This window comes from Rhinopithecus roxellana, chromosome 5, assembly GCF_007565055.1.
Source record: "Rhinopithecus roxellana isolate Shanxi Qingling chromosome 5, ASM756505v1, whole genome shotgun sequence".
Taxonomy (NCBI): Eukaryota; Metazoa; Chordata; class Mammalia; order Primates; family Cercopithecidae; genus Rhinopithecus; species Rhinopithecus roxellana.
Window position 1 is genome coordinate 50,889,309 of NC_044553.1, and position 24,243 is coordinate 50,913,551.

A 24,243-nucleotide genomic window follows, 5' to 3' on the forward strand; every position below is an offset into this window, starting at 1 on the left:
TGGGGCTTAGAAATGGGAAATAACAGAATCTTTGTGTCACTTTTAGAGACACATCATCACCCTGGAATTATTGATCAATAGCTGTCTTATTAAATACGAAGAGCGGAATGACTTTCTTAAAAAATGTGATGGAAATCAGCCTGTCACCTTCAGGCAAAATTCAAAAATTCTGTTTTTATGAAAATGCCATTAACTTGTCATGTATTCTTTCTGCATTTGCTTTCTGCGCCTGTTCTCAATCTGTGTGTGGATAAATAAGAGCCTCTTCTTTAAAACCAACTTTCCCCTCCTGTTTGAATCCTTAGACATGGCCATGATTAGGAGTTGTGACAGCACAGTCTTCCACTGGGGAAGCAAATGTGATGATAGTTACATTAGACAGAAGCATAAAAGCAAGGGCCAAATCAGGAGATGCAGCCTTTAGCCTAATCATTGTTCATCTCCAAGCACTGAAGAGAAGGGACAGCTCTCTGTGCAAGAAGCTGAAGTGGAGGGTATTGTTACTGTGCGTGAATTTTGATCATGGAGTATAATTGCGATTTGGATAACCTTTTCATTCTCCCTCAATGGAAGAATTTGAGGCCTTAAATTGTTCAACTACTTCCTCAAATTTTGTATTCTTGCCAGAATGATGTAATAAAGATAATGTCACTAAGAATGTCAATTTTCCCTGTTTTTTTGTTTTGTTTTGTTTTTTCTTTTGCTTCACAGTTACTTTCATTGTTGGGAGCATTTCTTCTATCTAAATGTCTTATTTAGATAACTGTCTGCCATAATTGGTCATTCTGACTAGCCTTTTCTCTTACCATGGTTTTGCTGACCTGAACTCAATATTTTAAATACATATATGGCACGAGGACTATACGTACCTTTCAGTGAGATGATTTTCATGCTTGGGGAGGGGGTACATTCTACCTATGCATATTTCTATGTCGTTCTTCATGAAGGTTTAGAAGATTTTCTTCACAGGTTAAAGTTTTGGGGCTGGGATGCAATGCAGCCTTGTCTGTTGGCTGATTCGCCTTCAAGGAGAAGTCTTGAACTTTAGATTTGGCTGAAGCAGCGTTTTGTTCTTCTGGCATTCCAGATTCACCTGTTTTTTCTGAACTTTCCTTTTCACTGTCAAGCTTTAAAGGAGTAAACTCTAAGTTTTCTGCACAGCCATTGGAAGTTTGGGGCAAACCATTCACTTCCTTTCCAGCCTCAGCTTTTTCCTGAGAGGAAGGACTTGAAAGAGCCACTGTATCTGCATCATCAGCTAAAAGAGAACTATCACCAAACTCAGAAGAACATGCTGTTACTTGTAGTGGCATTGCAGCTTCGCTGGGAACTGCAGATTCATTTGGAGGAGCACTAGAGAAACAAGGCTCCTCTCCATCAGAGTCACCCTCAACACAGGCCTCAAAGAAGCATTCAATGTCTTCCTTGTCATCTAAGCCCGAGTCGGTAGTGTCTAGTGGCAATGGAGTGCTGCTTTTCTCTTCTATGTAATTGGTGACCTCCCCACAATCACTGTCATGAGATGAGAGAGATAAGTATGAATAAAAGTCCCCTTTTCTCAGCTGGATGGGCCGGTGAGAATGCTCCAACACTTTCTCCTTGATTTGAGTTAATGAAGTAGGAGCAGCCACTTCGTTTTCAGGTTGAGATTTACTTTTTAGGGCTGTTGAAGCCATGTCAATGATTTCCTTAACAAAGTTGTGTACGGAACAATCTTCGGCATCTTTTTGATGGAAAACATCTGGCTCACAGTTGCAACAGGAAATGTCGCTGATAGAAGCATTTTCCTCTGTTCCGTTTTGTTCAAGTGCTAGGCAACAGCCAGCAGATTTTCCAGCCATACTCGGTGCATCATCAGATGATTTCGGCGCATCAGAGTCTTGTCTGTTGTTAACCCTGGTTTCTAAAGCCAGTTCTGAGAATGACTTCTCAGTGGGGGTAGAAGCAGTGCTTTGATTTTCAAAATGGTGGTGACTTGGACATTTCTTCGGAAGATGTCTAACATCTTGGGAAACAAATTTCTTGCCAGCAGTATTTGAATCACCTAAACTATCCATAAGTGCTTTACACTTACAATGCTCACTCTCTGAAATCTCCTTCCCATTTGAAGCAAGATTTTCTGACACCTTTGAAGTCCCATTCAATTTGTCCTTTTGCCTTTCTGGAATACCTTCAATATTGCCATTTTCCATGTCAGCCACATATGGATCTTTATTAACTTTGAAAATAGTTTTCTTATTTTCACCCTTTGTCCCTAACTCATGGGTATGAGATGAATTCTTACTGTTTCCATTATTTTCAGAGACATGTTTTACAGAGCCATTTAGAAGGGCCTCAATATTCAGAGTATCAGAGGGATTGGTCATCTCACTGCTACTCACATCTTTACTGCCCTTCATCTCATCACTGACATTGCACCTTTTCTTCTCTCTTGTCAAAGACAATTTTGGCCTAATCCATGTCTGTAATTCATTCTTTATATAGTCTAGCCCTGACATCAAGTTGCAGTCTTCATAAATTTCATCATCTGTTGCAATACTGGAGTCGTCATCCTCATCTTTGATGCACAGCTCTTCTTCAGTCAAGGTAAGGGTAGAGCTGGAGAGCAGGTCACTGTCATCTTCATCATCAGTGCAAGCAGAGGTGCAAGAGACATTAACAATCATGCTGACATTGACATCGCTTTCATCAGCCACTGAACGAGTCAGACGCTTCCTGAATGATGCATTCGATTCCGGGATCTTGTTTTTGTGTAACACAATATCCTCTGAGCAAAGAGAGAGCTCGTCACTGCTGCTAAGTTCTGTTAGAGATGCCGCTGAGTCTTCATTGATAGAAGATGCTATGTCCAATGACATTTGCCCAGTAAAAGACATCTTTTGGGAAGTGCTTTGAAGAGTGATATCAGAAACACTTCGCTTTATCTTTTGCTCTGAGGGGCTCTGGATATTCTCCAAACGATTCAGGAGATCTAATGTTCTTTTACTTAGTTCACCAACTGAGCCACTGCTCACGCTTATATCCCCAGAGCTGTGACAGCTAAAAAGATCTTCATTGCTTTTATAGGATGTCAACCAACTTTCTAAAGAAGTACTTCGCTGGAGGCTGTCACTGCCATTTTTAAAGATGCCCAATCCAAATAAATCACCCCCTGGAGAAAGGGACTCAATAGATGAACTACGAGATAAAAGGGAGAGCTGTTTGGCATTCTGCATGCCAGTGAATGTCTTTTCTATATTGCCACTTTTATATGAAATGCGATCCATTTCATGAGATGCACTTGCCAAAATCCTTTCATGGGGAGGTACATCTGGTTGTAACTCTGTAGTCTGATGTTTAGATTTGCATGATTTTTTATCAAAATAAAAACCACGAAGCAGGGGATCCTCCACATGTGCTTTTTCGCTTTGTGACTGTTTCATTATCATTGGTAATTTGAGTTTTGAGCCTTGGAGGTATGAGTAATCATAAAATGTAAACACATCATGTTTTCCTTGTAATTCTTCTCCCAAACAATCAGGGGTATGTTTGGTAACACTGTTTAAATCTCCAACTTTTCCATTTACACAACCCACTGGTGAAATGGACAACTGAGAGCTATTTGGAAGCTTAATGCATTCCCCCTCGTCTTTAAATTTTTGCTTTAACACATTAACTGTGTCTCCCATTTGTGGGTCCAGATGTTCAGTTTCAAGGTTACTTGGGGACCCATCCACTGCATTGAGCAAGCACATTTCAGAGTTGGTAGTGGTTTCTGTGTCTCCTTCACTGACAATTCCACTCTCACTGCCTGAATTCTGGCTCATGTCTCCTCCGTGACATGCGCAGGGCTTTACCAAATTGGAACCGCCTAGAAGATCTGGCAAAGATTTGGTAGATGAAAATGAAGAGTCTTTACTGAGACTCTTAGTTAAAACATTAGGCTGTGTCATGCCAGTGACCTTTGGATTGTTTTTCAGAAATGGCATGTGGTTGTCTTCATAGAGTTCAACATTGTGTAGGCTGTACACTTGGTAAATGTGTGGACTGGAGGGGGCAGTAATATTTGAGGCATACTGAGATCCCCCATGGTTATCAGCCTCCTCGTCATAACCAGGGTCCTCATTACTTGTCTCTCCAAGCTTCAAGGAAGGGATGACAGGTTGGGGTTCTTGATCAAGGTCATTTGATTCCTCATTCAGACTAATTAACTTGTTACTTATGTCCATTTCATCCCATTCCAGGGCATCCTCACTCATCCCGTTTAGGTCCATCAAGCCAGGATCAATCACATTCAAAGTCTCCTGTGTGAGAGAAAGAAAAAAAGAAAGGAAAAGAATTAGGGAACACAAGCATGAAAATTTTATCCACTGAAAATCTCTTGGAAGACTCAGGAAAGAAAACTGCCCCAAGCATGGACTTGAAAGATAGCCTAATTATCAACTCTAATCCTCTCTGAAATAACACCCAAAATTTACTGACATAGGCTTTTTGATCAATAGTAATTTGTTACTGAAGGCAACAACATAGACTAAAATGTATGATTATTATTGTCAAATTGTAATTTATGGAATTAGCCATTTCCTATTGATTTATCTACATTTTTAATCTTGGATAGAGTGAAAACTATCAGGTGAATGAAGGTAAAAAGAGTACAGCCTATGACATCTCCTAAGGTACATTCACACTGATCCTATTTTAGTTCTGGAGTCCACAGTAGAATACTATCTGCAGCCATACATGGCAAACTCCTTCTTGCCTCTATTCATGGGTTCTCCATTTTAAGCAGCTTTTGCCTGGGGACTTAGAGTTGTAGCTACCATGTACAGCATTTCATGGGCCAGAGGCACATGACTGTGTACCCCTTCCTCTGTGTTCCTGTTCAGGGATCTGTCTTTTCAGATCGTGGCGCTGCTCCCAAGCAGACATAAGATTAGCAACACTTGACTGTTTCCCTTACCTGTATCTTCCTAGACCCTGAATGCTCCAGGGCAATTTCTTAGTCAAAGTTCTCTCAGCTCCTTTCTTTTCCAGTCTCTCTCTGTGACAGAGATTTCACTTTGGTCCTTGTTAACTTGGCTCACTACTGTTAGTCCTGCCCCCATTTCTTATAGACAGGAACCTCTCACTCCAGCCCACACCAGCCCCAGAATAATTATGTGAAGACTTTCCTGACCACCCCAGGATGAAGTAGCCCAGATTCCCTTATGCTGCCCTCTGCCTGCCCACTTGGGACCCTTGATGTTTCCTTGGACTTCTTGGCTCTGCCTCTGTTTAGATAGAGCCTGACATATTCTGGGACAGAGTAGCTGACTGGACTCCTGGACTCTGTTCAAATTCCTTCACTGTCCTTACTTGCTCTCCAGCTGTCTGAATTCATGCTAGAGCCAAGAAAGATAAGATGTTTTATATATATATATATAAAATGCAGGCCTTGATGGGCTCACCTACAGACAGAAACACAAACAGAACTTCTAAGTTCAGCTTATGCTTATGCAGGGTAGCCAAGCAGATGAGTATGGCACTAGAACTTGCAGACTGGTTGAAGGGCTGACTTTGCTGCTTACCATATGCATGACCTTGGGCAAGTTGCTTAACGTTTCTGAGCAACAGTCTCATTCCCCTTAAAATGGGGATAGCATTATCAATTTTTTGAGATCACTCTGAGTATTAAATAAGCTAGTACTTGCGAAGTGCTGAGGAGGCAGGCAGTATTAGGTGGAGATATATATATGTATATATATATATATATATATATATATGTATATATATATATATATATATATATATATATATATATATATTTTTTTTTTTTTTGACACAGTCTTGCTCTGTAGCTCAGGCTGGAGTGCAGTAGTGTAATCATGGCTCACTGCAGTCTCAACCTCCCAGGCTCAAACCACCTTAGCCTCCCAAGTAGCTGAGACTACAGGTGTGTGCCACCACACCTGGCTAATTTTTATTTTTTGTAGAGATAGGGTGTGACTATGTTGCCCAGGCTGGTCTTGAACTCCTGGATTCAAGTGATCCTCCCACCTCGGCCTTCCAAAGTGCTGAGATTATACGTGTGAGCCACCACATCCAGCCAGTAGCTGTAATTCTTAATACATGCAGAATCGCTCTAGTGTGGTCTTGAGTCAATTCATAAAGGGTTTGCTCTGTCTGCTTCATTCTCTTCTTCACATCATACCTTCCAATTTGCTATTAAAACCACAAGGGATTCACGACATGGTAGAAAGAGAGAGGTATCACACAGCATAACAGGCTAGCATATTTGTATTAATGTCAGAATTATTTTAACTGGTTGAAAAACAGCCCATGATGCTTTTATTCCTCAGTAGTGGGGAAAAAGCTTCACCTGCAGCACATTAGCAAAACTTTCCAAAGAAGCCCTCAATCCTTCCTGAAACTAATAGTTAAAGGGTACCACACAAATACATTAAGTATAAAATACCCATTCGCACTTTACTATACTGGGTATGTAAGAGATTATCTGTATAGCCTACTTAAGTTTAAGAGTCCAGTTACAAGGTAAACATTAATTAAGGGATATTTTTAAATTTTCTAAGAGAAATCTTTCCCACTGCCAATGTTACAGCGGTTAATCTAGTACCCAGTAATCATCATAGTGGCTTAGGTATGGAGTACATTCACTGTGATGAATTTTTATTAGAGTTTCTGTTTACTCTTTGCTTGCTGATAAAGGAAGTACTAATGACCGGTTAGTATGGCTAATGAATGTTAAAATCTTCAGCTGTAGGAACAATCAATCAGTCTGATCAAATAGTATATTAATTTCAAATATTATCGTGCCTGACACTGTACTCTGAGAGTGCTGATAAATAATTGAATCAGTCTTTCAAAGGAGGTCTTTTTGTAACTTGGTGGTTGACTTTAACATTTAGCAGCACAGATTTTCCACAAGGATCCCAAACCTAGGGGCTCACATGGAGAAGTGGGAATTGTGCCATCTGGATGGGCTGGGAGCTAAGCCCAAGTGACGTCTGCAACTCAGACTCATCTTCCATGACACAGTCGTTTTCTGACCAAATGCTGCCTTTATGGCTTTACGAATTCAAGCCTAAGAAACTATAAAGCTTATAGCAGCACCTAAAGGAAAAAATTCCTCTGCTCAATAAAGTATAGTTGGCCCTCCATATCCATGGGTTCCAAATTCACGAATTCAACCAACTGCAGATCAAATATATTTGTAAAAAAAATTTCAGTTACAGAAAGAAAAACTTAAATTTTCCCTGTGTCAAGTGATATACAGGCATTGTATGAACTACTATAAGTAATCTAGAGATGATTTAAAGTAAAGAGGATGACCATAGATTATATGCAAATAATAAACCATTTTATATCAGGGACATGGGCATCTGAGGATTTTGGTATCTGTGTGTGTGTGGTGGGGAAGGAACACTGACAAATAGCTGTAGTTGGAGTGGAAAGTTTCCATAGGAAAAGATTAAACTTTTGGATGTAATATTGTTCTTTTCTCAACTCTCTCCTCTTATAAACCTCTTATATTTATTGTGATTTCTGAAATTTTTTTGTATGTCAATTCCAGGAAATATCTGACAGGATTCATTAGAAAATCATTCTCTTTAGACTTTAAATTTTTTTCATATTAAAGAAGTTCTACTCACTCTGCCCTCACTCACTCCCTTCCTGTTGTGGATTAAATTCTGTCAATATTTTCAATAAAATCTCCATTTCCTCAGGATTTAACTTCAACCATAAAATATACCCCTGGGGCAAGAAAGTGGGAAAAGTTTCCAAGAGAGACATTAGAATATTTATATAACTAAAAAAGTTCTCTTTCGGAAAAAAAGATTTGCATATACAAAGATGTAACTGATGGGAAAATTATTTGGTTGAATGCTCTCTTTGATGATAGCCCAACATAACCAATAATCCTCAAGCTAATCAAACGTTTGTTTTTGTTGTTGCTGTTTTCCCAGAGGAACTATTTGGTACTTTTTTTTCAAAGGCACAATGTTTCTGTCTTTGCTATAGTGATAAATCTAAGTGAATTTAGACAAAATCTAAGAGTATTTGAATGAGACCAAATGGATAGGAAGTAGTAAATGAGGTTCCAAAAGAGAGCCTGCAATTCCAGAAATAATTATGAATTAATTCATGCAAGGGTCTTCTATTCATAAAGTTGCTGCATGGGTACAGAATTTTGGCCCAAACCAAGGCATTATATAAATAATTACACACACACACACACACACACACACACTCCTACCTATACAGATCTGCTCAAGAAACAAATGGAATTAAATAATGCTAGTTTATTTCATTATTTTTGTACTTAGAAGCATTTTATTTACATTAGCACAACATATACAGAGAAAGTAATAAAAGTAGCTGGAGAAATGATGATGATGACGACAAAAAAGAAGAAAGAACCAAGATTCCAATTGTGGCAGGTAATACACATCTCAATTAACACCCTCTGCATGTATATGGCTTTAATTGAGTTAAGTCTCCCATGATTGCATTTCCAGGATTTTCTTAAAATTTTAGCTTAAATGGTGGTATTTAGCTAAAGAGTAAAGATAAAGGAACTTGACAGTCTACAAAACAATAACCTAATAAAGAACTGATATAGCTGCCTCTGGATACCTTTAATTTCCTTTAAAAAGTTGCGTCTTTTGAAAGATTTTTTTCAAAAGATCTCAAAAAGACTAGGATGAACTGAATGTTACAGTTAAACTTCTGGTACTCAGAATGCGCAGAACCATTAAGGAGGTCTTGTAATATGTGTCTCCCTGTTTATTCTAGATCCAGGAATTTATGGGGCAGCACCACATGCAAAAATCAGAAAGGAGAGATTTATCTGGAGGAAAGTAGGACACAACAATAACATACAAACACATAAAAGTGACAACAACATAAACAGCAGTAACTGTAATTGAATAAAGATGTATACATTTACCCCAGGGTGAAAAAGCAGAACACACAGGTTTGAGGGGGTGATGGAAAGGTGGAAGAAGATAACATATAGCTCCAGATAGATAAATCAATTTAAACTAGGGGAAATGCCAACGTTCATATATTTACTCTGCTTTTTTTGGTACCCCTCAACCCTGAACCTACAACCAATGTGTCTGAGCATTAGTTACATAATTATCTTCCTAAATTAGACTTAGGTAGAAATTTTATAAAAACAAAAACAAAAGCAGGGCAGGTACAGTGGCTCCTGCTTATAATTCTAGCACTTTGAGAGGCTGAGGCAGGAGGATCGCTTGAGCCCAGGAGTTTGAGACCAGTCTGGGAAACATAGTGAGACACTGTCTCAATGTAAAAATTTTTAAAAATTAGCCAGGCATGGTGGCATGTGCCTGTTGTCATAGCTGCTCTGGAGGCTGAGGCAGAGGATTACTTGAGGCCAGGAGTTGAATGCTGCAGTGAGCCATGATCATGCCACTGCACACCAGCCTGGGCAATAGAGCAATACCCTGTCTCCAAACAAACAAACAAACAAACAAACAAACAAACCATATAAGAACAATGCCATACAGGTGCTTCCATCTCTGAAAATGGAAAGATAACTTTTAAGGGAACTCTGAGTTTGTAATACTCTGCCTCTTATTGAGCAGAGAATGGATTTAGAGTTAGCAAGAAAAAAATACAGAAGAAAATAAAAATGAGGATAAAAAGAATAATGTTCCATGTTTATCAGCCATTTTGCAACTGGAGGAGGTACTCATACAGGTTTGGGTTTGAATCCTGGATCAGCTCTCCCATATGTTAGCTGTGTGATCCTGGACAAGTTATTTAACTTCTATATGCCTCAGTTCCATCGTTTGTTTATCTGGGACAATTACAGTACATTGTATCTACCTTATAGATTGTTGGGAGCTTTAAATTACTAAAATGTATGTAAAGTCCTATGGGGAGAGCCTGGTACATAGTAGGGGTGCAATGACTGGCAGCTATCAGCATATATTCCCTCTGCTGAAGTGAGGAGAGGATAGTAAGGCTGAATCCTAAATAACCGTAACAGTGTTTAAGACTGGAGGTTGGTTTACTAATGTCTTTGGTATGACCAAAGAGTCAATGAAAGAAACATTGATACTTTGGGAGGCCAAGGCGAGTGGATCACGAGGTCAGGAGATCGAGACCATCCTGGTTAACACCGTGAAACCCCATCTCTACTAAAATACAAAAAATTAGCCAGGCGTGGTGGCGGGTGCCTGTAGTCCCAGCTACTCAGGAGGCTGAGACAGGAGAATGGTGTGAACCTGGGAGGTGGAGCTTGCAGTGAGTCAAGATTGTGCCACTGCACTCCAGACTGGGCGACAGAGCGAGATTCTGTCTCAAAAAAAAAAAAAAAAAAAAAAGAAACACTGATTAGGCCCCTTACTCACCTCTACTGCACTATAAATGAGGTGATACATTTGTTTTTTCATATCCTAGCTGGACTTATCCCATAAAGATAACCAAATGAGAAAAGACATTTGCCCAGTCCTCAGCAAGGCATAGCTCAAGGACTTTCTATTTCCTGAAAATAACCTTTTTTTTAAAAAAGGCAAGTGCATTGTCTGTGAAATTCTATCACAAGTGACACATTAGAGCAATCAAATCCTGCTCACTATCTATCAGATTGACAATAAAGTTAAAGTAACTTGTCTCAGCTCAGAAAACGCTTTGAAAGTCTATCTCACACTAATGATCAAAAACTGTTCTAGTGAATGCTCTTTTTCAATAACAAAGCTGATCAGAAACTCAAAACAGACAAATCAAATCCAAAGTCATCTCACAAATCTCACTAAAATGAGTACTGACATGGACACATTTCCTAGTCTTGACTACACAGATAATTCTGAAAGAGTTGAAAATGAAAAATCCATTAGATGTTGTTTTAAAGTAAGTTTTATAACAGTAAAAATTGCCTTTGTTCTCAAAAGGGATCAGGGACAAAAGGGAGTCCAACAATGGGAAGCAGGGGTTTTCTTCCTATAAATAAACTTCATGAGGACAGGGGCTCTGACTGTCCTGTCTCCACTAGAGCCTCAGTACTTAAAATAGTGCCTGGCATAAAGCAGATTCTTAAAAAATGATTACTGATTGCCCAGGCATGGTGGCACATGCCTGTAGTCCCATCTACTTGTAAGGCTGAGGCGGGAGGACTGCTTGAGCGCAGGAGCTCAAAGCTGCAGTGAGCTATGATTGCACCACTGCATTCCAGCCTGGATGACACAGTGAGACCCTATCTCTAAAAAATAAAAAAGTAAGAAAGGATAAATTTACTGAGTGATCTGAAGGAAAAAAGTAAAAAGACTTGCCTGTTGTCTCATGAACTGTTGAAGGGATCTGGGGATCTGAAGAAAGGTTCTGAGGGTAAACTATGCTGTGGCAAAATCAGCTGGAAAATCCCTGACTTTCAAACTGGTGCAAACTCTCAGTTATAAAAGCTAACATCCTCAAAAACATGTTTCATGAGAGAAGCCAGACATAATAAAGTCATATATTATATGATTCCATTTATATAAAATATCCAGAATAGGTAAATCTGCAGAGATGAATGAGACTGGTAGTTGCCAGGGCCTGGGGGTGCGGAGGGAGGAATGGGATGCAACTGTTTTACAGGCCTGGGGTTTCCTTTTGGAGTGATGATAACGTTTGGAAGTAGAAGTGGTGATTGCACAACATGGTGAATGTTCTAAACACCACAGAACTGCTCACTTTAAAATGCTTAAATTTATGTGAATTAAGGAAAAGCCACTGAATAAACAAAAAGAAAATCATTTGTAACCTTAGAGATGGCAGGTGCTAGGGGCCAGTGCATGAGGAAACAAGTACAGGATGTGCTAGAAAGTAGCCTGAAAAAGTCCAGGTTCTCTGGTAAAATTTGAGTTGAAATTAGGAGTGTGGCCCTATCAGGTACCATTCAACACCTTGTTTGTCCTAGCAGCAGTCTTGGAAGGAGAACAGAAGCGGAGAAACCACAGAATGTACAGGAAACTCTTCAATTGTTCTAATACCTCTACCTCAAAGCACAGTAGCCCATCTCAGTTCTTGTAACAACCACCCCAGGCAAAAACAAAAAAAACAAAAAACAAAAAACCTATCACTTTTGAATTTGATTTTATGTGTGAAGAATAAGTTGCAAAGACCTTGAATGTTCTATAAACATGGTGATTGTGAAGTTGTAGGAAGGACTGCCAAGAAGAAAGAGCAATACAAAAAAAAATAAAGGTTTCTTTTCTTCCTTTTCTTACTGTAACTTCAGTTTCCCTGGAGGGGCTGCCCATCTAAGTGCTATTTTGATTAAGAAGCTATGGTATAATAGGAAATATATTTGGCCTTTGTCCCAGTTCTCTGGCATAGAGCCCCTAAAGCCCTTGGAATTTCCTAAGTGATAGAATACCTTTTGTTATTCATAATGGCCCCTTTTGATCACAACTGAGTTTATGCTAATGAGAAAATTTAGGGCAGGGTCCTGAGATAGCCTCAGGTTGGGGGTGGTCACCAGAAAGACCAAGTGATTAGAGGGCTGGAACTTTCTGCTCCACCTAAGGACCTCTGGAAAAGGGAGGGGTAGGGCTAGAGATGAAAACTGTAACTACTCTTGAACAAAGAGATTTGATGAGCTTCTAGGTTGCAGAACACCTGGAGATGCTAGGTGGGTAGTGTACCTGGAGAAATGTGGAAGCTTTGCCCACCCCCTTACTCTGTGCATTTCTTTTACATCTGGCTTTTCCTGAGTTGTATCTTTAAATAAACTGGTAAATGTAAGTAAAGTGTTTCCTTGAGCTCTCACAGCAATTCTAACAAGTTATGGTTAGAATAACCTAAGGAAGCGTTGTGGGTGTCAGGCCTCTGAATTTCCATTCCTTTCCTTTTCTGGTAGAGACAAAGGAGACGCGTTTTTTCCATGAACCCAAAACTCTGGCACCGGTCACGGACTCAGGAAGACAGTCTTTCCTTGGTGTTTAATCACGCGGGGACGCCTGCCTGATTATTCACCCACGTTTCAGAGGTGTCTGACCACGTGGGGACGCCTGCCTGATTATTCACCCACGTTTCAGAGGTGTCTGACCACGCGGGGACGCCTGCCTGATTATTCACCCACGTTTCAGAGGTGTCTGACCACGTGGGGACGCCTGCCTTGGTCCTTCACCCTTAGCGGCAAGCACCGCTTTTCTGGGGGGCAAGCACCCCTCATCCCTTTTCTCCATGTCTCTGCCCCTTCTCCACTTTCCTGGGGGGCAAGCACCCCCCACCCCTTCTCTCCGTGTCTCTACCCTTCTCTTTAAACTTGCCTCCTTCACTATGGGCAACCTTCCACCCTCCATTCCTCCTTCTTCTCCCTTAGCCTGTGTTCTCAAGAACTCAAAACCTTTCCACTCTCGCTTGACCTAAAACCTAAAAGCCTCATTTTCTTGTGCAATTTTGCCTGGCCCCAATACAAACTTGATAATGACTCTAAATGGCCAGAAAATGGCACTTTCAATTTCTCCATCCTACAAGACCTAGATAATTCTTGTCATAAAATGGGCAAATGGCCAAATGGTCTGAGGTCCCTGACGTCCAGGCACTTTTACACATTGGTCTCTCCCTAGTCTCTGTTCCCATTGCAACTCATCCCAAATCTTCCTTCTTTCCCTCCCACCTGTCCCTTCAGTCCCAATCCCAAGCATCTCTGAGTCTTTTGAATCTTTCTTTTCTACGGACCCCTCTGACCTATCCCCTCCTCCCCAGGCTGCTCCTGGCCAGGCCGAGCTAAGTCCCAATTTGTCCTCAGCCTCCGCTCCCCAACCCTATAATCCTTTTGTCACCTCCCCTCCTCACACCGGGTCTGGTTTGGTTTACAGTTTCATTCCACGACTAGCCCTCCCCGACCTGCCCAGCAATTCCCTCTTAAATAAAAGGTGGCTGGAGCTAAAGGCATAATCAAGGTTAATGCTCCTTTTTCCTTTATCCTCTCCCAAATCAGTTAGCATTTAGACTCTTTTTCATCAAATATAAAAATCCAGCCCAGTCCACGGCCCATCTGGCAACAACCCTTAGATGCTTTACCGCCCTAGACCCAGAAGGGCCAGAAGGCCGTCTTATTCTCAACATACATTTTATTACCCAATCCACTCCTGACATTAAATAAAACTCCAAAAATTAAATTCCGGCCCTCAAACCCCAAAACAGGACTTAATTAAACTTGCCTTCAATGTGTATAATAATAAGAGGAAAGGCAGCCAAGTAGCAATGTGTTTCTGAGTTGCAATTCCTTGCCTCCACTGTGAGACAAACCCCAGCCACATCTGCAGTGCGCAAGAACTTCCAAATACCTGAACCGCAGCTGCCAGGGGTTCCTCCAGGACCTCCTCCCCCAGGAACTTGCTTCAAGTGCCGGAAATCTGGCCACTGGGCAAAGGACTGCTCACAGCCCGGGATTCCTCCCAAGCCATGTCCCATCTGTGCAGGGACCCAATGGAAATCATACTGCCCAGCTCACCCAGCAGCCACTCCTAGAGCCCCTAAAGCTCTAGCCCAAGACTTTCTGACTGACTCCTTCCCAGATCTGCTTGGCTTAGCAGCTGAAGACTGATGCTGCCGATCATGCACCCCTTACCATCTCATTAAAACCTAATCACCCTTACCCTGCTCAACACCAATATCCCATTCCACAGCACGCTTTAAAAGGATTAAAGTCTTTTATCACTCACCTGTTACAGCATGGCCTTTGAAAGCCTATAAACTCTTCTTACAATTCCCCCATTTTACCTGTCCAAAAACCAGACAAGTCTTACAGGTTAGTTAAGGTTGTGTGCCTTATCAACCAAATTGTTTTTGCCTATCCACCCCATGGTGCCAAACCCATATACTCTCCTATCCTCAATACCTCCCTCCACAGCCCTTTATTCTGTTCTGGATCTCAAACATGCTTTCTTTACTATTCCTTTGCACCCTTCATCCCAGGCTCTCTTCGCTTTCACTTGGACTGACCCTGACACCCATCAGGCTCAGCAAATTACCTGGGCTGTACTGCCGCAAGGCTTCACAGACAGCCTCCATTACTTCAGTCAAGCCAGAGTTCTTACAAAAGAGCCAGGACCGTGCCCTGTAGCCTTTTTAGCCAAACAACTTGACCTTACTGTTTTAGCCTAGCCCTCATGTCTGCATGCGGCGGCTGCCACTGCCTTAATACTTTTAGAGACCCTCAAAATCACAAACTACACTCAACTCACTCTCTACAGTTCTCATAAATTCCAAAATCTATTTTCTTCCTCCCACCTGATGCATATATTTTCTGCTCCCTGGCTCCTTCAGCTATACTCACTTTTTGTTGAGTCTCCCACAATTACCATTGTTCCTGGCCCAGACTTCAATCTGGCCTCCCACATTATTCCTGATACCACACCTGACTCCCATGACTGTATCTCACTGATCCACTTGACATTCACTCCAATTCCCCATATTTCCTTCTTTCCTATTCCTCACCCTGATCACACTTGGTTTATTGATGGCAGTTCCACCAGGCCTAATCGCCACTCACCAGCAAAGGTAGGCTATGCTATAGTTATCTTCCACATCTATCATTGAGGCTACCACTCTGCCCCACTCCACTACCTCTCAGCAAGCTGAACTCATTGCCTTAACTTGGGCCATCACTCTTGCAAAGATACTACACGTCAATATTTATACTGACTCTAAATATGCCTTCCATATCCTGCACCACCATGCTGTTATATGGGCTGAAAGAGGATCCTCACTACACAAGGATCCTCCATCATTAATGCCTCTTTAATAAAAATGCTTCTCAAAGCAGCTCTACTTCCAAAGGAAGCTGGAGTCATTCACTGCAAGGGCCATCAAAAGGCATCAGATCCCATCACTCAGGACAATGCTTATGCTGATAAGGTAGCTAAAAAGCAGCTAGTGTTCCAACTTCTATCCCTCACAGCAGTTATTCTCTTTCTCATCTGACCACTCCCACGTACTCCTCCACGGAAACTTCCATCTATCAATCTCTTCCCACACAAGGCAAATGATTCTTGGACCAAGGAAAATATCTCCTTTCAGCCTCACAGGCCCATTCTATTCTGTTGTCATTTCATAACCTCTTCCATGTAGGTTACAAGCCGCTAGCCCACCTCTTAGAACCTCTCATTTCCTTTCCATCATCGAAATCTATCCTCAAGGAAATCACTTCTCAGTGTTCCATCTGCTATTCTACTACTCCTCGGGGACTGTTCAGGCCCCCCACCCTTCCCTACACTCAAGCTCGGGGATTTGCCCCCGCCCAGGACTGGCCAATTGACTTTACTCACATGACCCAAGTCAGGAAACTAAAATACCTCTTGGTCTAGGTAGACACTTTCACTGGATGTGTAGAGGCCTTTCCCACAGGTTCTGAGAAGGCCACTGTGGTCATTTCTTCCCTTCTGTCAGACATAATTCCTCGGTTTGCCCTTCCCACCTCTATACAGTCCAATAACGGACCGGCCTTTATTAGTCAAATCACCCAAGCAGTTTCTCAGGCTCTTGGTATTCAGTGAACTAATGGTCTTTTAAAAACACGCCTCACCAAGCTCAGCCACCAACTTAAAAAGGACTGGACAATACTTTTACCACTTCGCCTTCTCAGAATTTGGGCCTGTCCTCAGAATGCTACAGGGTACAGACCATTTGAGCTCCTATATGGACACTCCTTTTTATTAAGCCCCAGTCTCATTCCAGACACCAGCCCAACTTGGACGGTGCCCCAAAAACTTGTCATCCCTACTATCTTCTATCTAGTCATACTCCTATTCACCGTTCTCAACTACTCATAAATGCCCTGCTCTTGTTTACACTGACGGTTTACACTGTTTTTCCAAGTCATCACAGCTGATATCTCCTGGTGGTATCCCCAAACTGCCACTCTTAACTCTTAAAGTAAATAAATAATCTTTGCTGGCAGGGCTATGCTGAATCTCCTTAGGCACTCTCTAATTGGATGTCCTAGATCCTCCCAATTCTTAGTCCTTTAATACCTGTTTTTCTCCTTCTCTTATTCCGTTTGGTTTTTCAATTCATACAAAACCTTATCAAGGCCATCACCAATAATTTTATACGACAAATGTTTCTTCTAACAACCCCACAATATCACCCCTTACCACAAAATCTTCCTTCAGCTTAATCTCTCCCATTCCAGGTTCCCATGCTGCCCCTAATCCCGCTTAAAGCAGTCCTGAGAAACATCGCCCATTCTCTCTCCACACCACCCCCAAAAAATTTTCACCACCCCAACACTTTACCACTATTTCATTTTACTTTTCTCATTAATATAAGAAGACAGGAATGTCAGGCCTCTGAGCCCAAGCTAAGCCATCATATCCCCAGTGACCTGCACTTACACATCCAGATGGCTGCTTCCTGCCTTAACTGATGACATTCCATCACAAAAGAAGTGAAAATGGCCTGTTCCTGCCTTAACTGATGACACTACCTTGTGAAACTCCTTCTCCTGGCTCATCCTGGCTCAAAAGCTTCCCTGCTGAGCACTTTGTGACCCCTCCCCTCCACCCAGCCCCTGTCTGCCAGAGAACACCCCCTTGGACTGTAATTTTCCTTTACCTACCCAAATCCTATAAAACGGCCCCACCTCATCTCCCTTAGCTGACTCTCTTTTTGGACTCAGCACGCCTGCACCCAGGTGAAATAAACAGCCTTGTTGCTCACACAAAGCCTGTCTGGTGGTCTCTTCACAGGGACATGAGTGAAAGTGGGGATTTACAGCCTGTGGGCCAGAAGGATAGGAACTTGCGCGATTGGCATCTGAAGTGAAGGCAGTCTTGTGGGACTGAGCACTTTCATGTATGGGATCTGATGCTTAACTCCAGATAGATAGTGTCAAAGTTGGATTAAATAGTAGGACACCCAGCTCATGTCTGGAGAGCAGACAGTGGCTTGGTGTAAAAAAACCCCACAAATTTGCTGCCAGAGTGTGTGTAAAGAAACTTTTAAGTGTGGGCAGAGAAACTTTTTATAGAGAAGCAATATATTTGTGCCAATAAATCAAAGAACTAGATACTGTCATAATTTCTAAAGAATTCTCAGGTGCAGTAACTTCAGTGTTGATAGTATTATAGGTAGGTGGCAACAGATAAATCCCTTGCATCAAGCTATGTTTTTCTTAAACAAGTTAATTCTTGTGCAAATCATTATTCATAGTTGTTAGGCATCTACTGTACAAAAAAGTTACTTTCCCACCCAACTCTGAATGTTTCACTAGAAGTAACTTGAAAAATAATCTACTTTTCACTGGCAAATAAATTACCTTGACTGTTGCTTTATATGTCAACACACTGTAATTTTTATTACACTCAGAAGAGCCTGAATAGGAAAACTGGTTTATTTTTTTTCTTCTCAGTCTCTATATTCTGTGTTTCCCTGGAATTTCCCCACAGAGTTTCAAGAAAGTACCTAAATTTAGGACTGTTTAAAGATGAATTTTTAAAAAATTTAGGAAAAGTTTTTCAAATAAAAAGAATTTCTCTTTCTTACCTCTTTAGTATTACATAGAACTGAAACAAATAAAAGAAAGTTCAAGGGAAAAATAACATCAATGAATTTGTAAAAATCCCAACTGCAATGAAATGGTGGCATTTTCTTCACTCTACCATGTGGTAAATCTGTTTGAAGGGCAATGACAGAACCACATGCAAAGTTGCGTACATTCTTTTCCCCCAGTGATAACATCTGGCCCCACTTTTTTTCCTGACATTGCTCAGGAATTGACATATCATGTGAGTTTTGTACTCCTGGATGTAATTTTTGCCTCGCCTTGCCTTAGGGAAAAGTATACCCTTCTCCCTCCTTTATGATAATGATTTTACATTAATAAAAACTTACATTTTTTAAAACCTACAATGCGTATTGGTAGAAAAGAGGTGAATCATCATGTAAACAAGTTAAGTTTTCTTTTTTTCTTTCTTTTTTTTTTTTTTTTGAGAAGGAGTCTCACTCTGTCGCCGGGGCTAGAGTGCAGTGGCCGGATCTCAGCTCACTGCAAGCTCCGCCTCCCGGGTTCACACCATTCTCCTGCCTCAGCCTCCCCAGCAGCTGGGACCACAGGTGCCCGCCACCTCGCCTGGCTAGTTTTTTGTATTTCTTAGTAGAGACGGGGTTTCACAGTGTTAGCCAGGATGGTCTCGATCTCCTGACCTCGTGATCCGCCCGTCTCGGCCTCCCAAAGTGCTGGGATTATAGGCTTGAGCCACCGCGCCCGGCCTGAAGTTTTCTAACATACGAATTTTCCTGTGAGATAGACTTAAGGTTCCAACTTTCAAACTCAGTTTCAAGAACACAAGATTCTTGGCATGATCCTGAGGTAGTCGAATGTACAAGGAGTGCTTTGCCAAAATGGGGGTTTACCTGAAAAGCCTTATATCAGATAATAGAGTTCACTCATGTTTAGGAACTGTGCCCTTTACAGTTCTGATATAAGGCTTTTCAAATAAAAAAGCAACTGTCCACTCTCTAGACATGAGCTGGGTGTCTTACTATTTAATCCAACGTTGACACTATCTATCTGGAGTTAGTATCAGATCCCATATGTGAGAGGGCTCAGTCCTACAAGACTGCCTTCACTTCAGATGCCAATCACACAAGTCCCCATCCTTCTGACCCACAGTTACAGTTGTAACCTAACCATGGGAACATATTTTTTTTTTATTGAGAGCCTCTTGTGTCTTCATTCTCAATAAGGACACATTGGGAGCCAGCATTATATCATTACTGTTCTTGTTTGCTCCTCTCAGATAAATATAATATGATTTTTGTTGTTTTTTAATAATGAGACTATGATTACAACTTATTCAGAGAAAAAAAAATAATAAAATGTTGATCAGTTTGGATTAGCAAATTAAGAATGACCAAAAATGGCACACATTATCTTAGTCTCTTTTTCCTCTTAACTAAGCCAGTCAAGGAAACTTCTCTTGCTTTCCTCATGCTTATCATCTGATTGGCCCAGGGTTTAAGCTAATTAATAGGCGGGTCAGCTATGAATCATTTTCTTAAGATGGTTTAACCCTTGTTCTACATCTGATTTTATTTCATTGAACATATCTTTGCTTTAATAGCTTCTCATAAAGATAACTGCTTTTAGACTTAGCGGAGATTAAAAAGTCTCAGAATTGCTAGAAAACCTCTGTTGAGTCCCCTCCATAAAAATGGCTGGGAAGTTCACAAGTTACACTGATGCTAGAAAGGTTGCTTGAAATTTCAGGATGAATTTTCCTAGAAGGCAATACACATTTTTGAAGTAAGTTTCCAAGAGATTTTATACTCTGATTCCTATGCTACAGTCCCTAGACACGTTAAAAACATAGACTCCCTTGGGGGATTTTCTTTTTGCGATCTCAAGGGAAACACACTCAGGATCCTGAGATCCAATTAAATTTAAGAACTAAATCTTGACTGAAATAGAAGTTCTTGTCCTGGGCTCTTACACAGGCTCTTGAGAGTTTTAAATGTCAGGACCTTAATTCAAACTGTAGCCCAAATCAAAGATTCCCAAATCAAAGAAATGTACGTTTCAATCTACAGAGAAAGGATTTCGAAATGTGAATTCATTTTGTAAATTAAAAGAAAAGGGAGCATTAGGGGGTTGGGATCAGTTTAATCCCCTAAAATTCTTTGCAAAAAATAACCAAAATAACTGCAAGTCCCAAACTCTAGGATATGGGGCCTTCAGCTAGCAACTAAGTGACTATGACTGAGTTTATAGCACATAGATGTAAGACATTGACCGGCTAGTGGAGTTAATTACCTGGGCCATACCTGCTGAATTTATTTCTCCAGGCACTGGACAATGGTAGCATTTGTGAATATCTCTGCTTTGCTTGCATTCAGCGCAGAGTGTAGGATACTTTGCACTACATAAAGCTTGGTTGCTTTTTTCTCTTAACAAATAGCAAGCAATCAGGGAAATAAAATACCAGGTGACCTTCACCTTTTACCAAATCAACAATATTTCTCAAAGGCCTATTCTTCAAGACATTCTCCTGGCAAATGTCATGGCTGCGATTACTGAGCATAAGGAATACTTGGATAAACGGAGATCCCTTATGCTTACCTGCAGATAGTTTCCATCCTAAGCTGACAAAGGCTTTATTTTTTTCTCTAAAATTGAAGCCCCCTGCTCCCAACCCCACCAAATTAATCATTTTCCTTCGTTATTTAGTAAAGCCACTGGATGAGCTGTGTGTGACTCCATAAACTTTAGGAACTCACTTATTATGTTGCCTGATCAGACCTTGCATTTATTTACACAGTGTACCCATAAAACCCAGCTTTCATTAGTGCTGGGGAGGAACAGCCCTGCTCCTTTTGCTGGGGAAGGTGAAGCTGGAGAAGATAATTAACCATGAAACAATAAGGAGGCTTGCTGGGTAAGCAGTAGTGTGAAAACAGTTACTCCTCACAAAAGAGGGGAAATTAGCTTGCTGGATAAAAAAGGAAGTGTCAGATTGAAGACTGAAAGGCCTGCCAACAGAAGTAGATAGCTCTATGCATCATTAATGAAATTTTTTAACACTTAAACGCCACAGCTGTCCACATTTAAATGCATGTAAATGCCATGTGTTTCCAGAGATTAATATGCATGTTAAAATATTTCTTCCCCTTAAACTTCTAGCTGTTGTCTCTGTCTGTTTTATTTCACCTACTTTCTTTCTAAGAATAAAAATGCGCCAGCTTTCTCAGCTTTATGTCCTCATTTCCAAAGCCCACGTACACTGAGCATGTTAGAGATGGGCAGCATGCTCATTATATTTTAATAAACACATTATTTTACATTCATAATACTGATATTTTAGTAAACAAAAAGTTTGTTTTGATTTTGCTGCTTCACAGAGTGAAGACTTATGATGTGCGTTTCCTTTCAAAACTTCCTCCTAGAGCATTAGTGCTCCCTGAAGCAGCCCCATTTTGGCAGAAATTCAGTTCTGTGCAGTGCCAAAAGAAATAGAATAAACAAACACTGCTCCATGCAGCTGGCGAGATAATTTACATATTACTGCACACCAAACATGAAGACCTGAATATGGATTAGAGCTACGGTGATGACACAAATGTCATATAGATAAAGAGAAACAAAATTCAACACATCGTTATTTTACCACTGCTACTGTATGAGTGCTGCTCAGAAAGAAAAAAAATGGAGGAATTGCTTTTTGAAAATTGGACTCCCTTCCATATTTGAAGTGAGTTCTTTCAGACTGTAAAACAAGAAAAGAAAGGAGCAAAAAGCATGGATTATTTTGGATCTCTTAATATTCTCTACTTTTGCTTTGTGAGTTTAAACAATTTTAATGTGCATCAATTTAGACGAGGTGAGTTAGTAATCTTACAGGAATAACCTTTAAAATACAAAAACACCTGAATTCTTGCCCAGCCCTTTCTCCACCCTTGATAATTTCAGCTGACCACTGAGCTCTTTAACTGAGAATGAGGTCCTTGGTTAGGGAGGTGGAGTAGGCAATATGGGCCCATAAAAGTTCCTTCAGGAAATACTATCCCATGGATAGGAGTTGTCTTAGAGTGCTCAGCTAATGTGTCTTCTCTCTTCATCCCTGCATGTGCAGATTTATGCAAATCAATTGACCCTTTCTGACCTCAGCTAGATGTATAGGTATTCTTGGAAAGAAGGGACATCTCTCTGGATAATTATTGCTGTAACTCCTTTTCTAATTATTGGGGATGACAAGAGTTAAGAAAGTAACACAAATAATAATGATAGTGATAGGGTGAAGAACAAAGAGAATGTGAGATGTTTTAGTACACACCAAATTAAAAATTCTTTAACCTGCATTGGACAAAGTTGACTTTTCTATACATGCAAAACTGCTCTTGAAATGTGGTTATTTTGGGAGCTTCTAGTCCTTTAATCTTTACAGGAACAGTATTATTATGACCACTCTTTCTCAAGTGTAAAAACAAAGGGACAAGTCAGGCCCACATAGGTGAATCTAGTTATGTATCATTAAAGTTTAATAGTTAAGGAATGATCTTTACAATTTAGGGAACAAACAATGTGAGAAGGTTCAAGGGAGTTGGTGTTATTTCACCAGGTGGGTAAAAGGCTACTTATTTTCTATAGTATTTGAAAAGTTATTGGACAGGAAAAGTTCTTTATTTCCACAACTTTAAACTCAAGAAATGGAATGATATTGCCACAAGAAAAAATAGGTGATATACACAAGAAGTAACCATTATTAAAAAGGCAATTTAATATTCTCACAGAGTCTCATGAAATTTGTGAAAAATTTATCACTAGACTTTTTTCAAAACAGAAGAGATAACAATGTATTTAGGATAATCACATGAACCACTTTCAAACCAAGCTTTTTTTTTTTTTTTTTTTTTTTTTTTTGAGATGGAGTCTCACTCTGTCGCCCAGGCTGGAGTGCAGTGGCCAGATCTCAGCTCACTGCAAGCTCCGCCTCCCAGGTTCACGCCTTTCTCCTGCCTCAGCCTCCAGAGTAGCTGGGACTACAGGCGCCTGCCACCTTGCCCGGCTAGTTTTTTGTATTTTTTTTTAGTAGAGACGGGGTTTCACCGTGTTACCCAGGATGGTCTCGATCTCCTGATCTTGTGATCTGCCCGTCTCGGCCTCCCAAAGTGCTGGGATTACAGGCTTGAGCCACCGCACCCGGCCCAAACCAAGCTTTTTAAAACAAATCCTTTGGTTTTCTATCCTCACTAGAGAACAAAAACAGAACCCAAATCCAGAACTTTTAGTGGATATTTTCTCTTCTAAATTACTCTGACTTTTAAGGCATTCCATAATTTTGTCACATAAAATGAGTGAAATTTAAGTCTTTTTTTTTTTTTGGAGACATGGTCTTGCTCTGTCACCCAGAATGGAGTGCAGTGGTGCAGTCACAGTTCACTGAAGCCTTGAGCTCCTGCACTCAAGCAATCTTCCCCTGTCAGCCTCTTGCGCTACCACACCTGGCTAATTTTTTAAATTTGTATGTAGAGGTGGGGTCTCACTATGTTGCCCAGGTTGGTCTGGAACTCCTAGACTCAAGTGATCCTCCTGCCTTTGGCCTTCCAAAGCCCCCTACTTTGAGATGGAGTCTCGCTCTGTCGCCCAGGCTGGAGTGCAGTGGGGCCATCACGGGCTCACTGCGACCTCTGCCTCCTAGGTTCAAACGAGTCTCCCACCTCAGCCTCCCAAGTAGCTGGGACTACAAGTGTGAGCCACCACGCCCAGCCAATAAATATTTTTTGAATAATGAATGAATATATAAATAT

At 40.9% G+C, this 24,243-nt stretch overlaps 1 protein-coding gene across 2 annotated transcripts in view; it reads right to left on the reverse strand.

The window, feature by feature from the left end:
• Positions 1-24,243, reverse strand: part of AKAP6 (A-kinase anchoring protein 6) — a 653,085-nt gene that overhangs the window by 8,328 nt on the left and 620,514 nt on the right. For both annotated transcript variants that reach the window (XM_030931392.1, XM_030931393.1), the window contains one exon: positions 870-4,283. In XM_030931392.1, coding sequence (XP_030787252.1) covers positions 912-4,283 — 3,372 coding nt within the window. In that variant the 3' untranslated portion in view covers positions 870-911. The remainder of the gene's footprint in view (positions 1-869; positions 4,284-24,243) is intronic.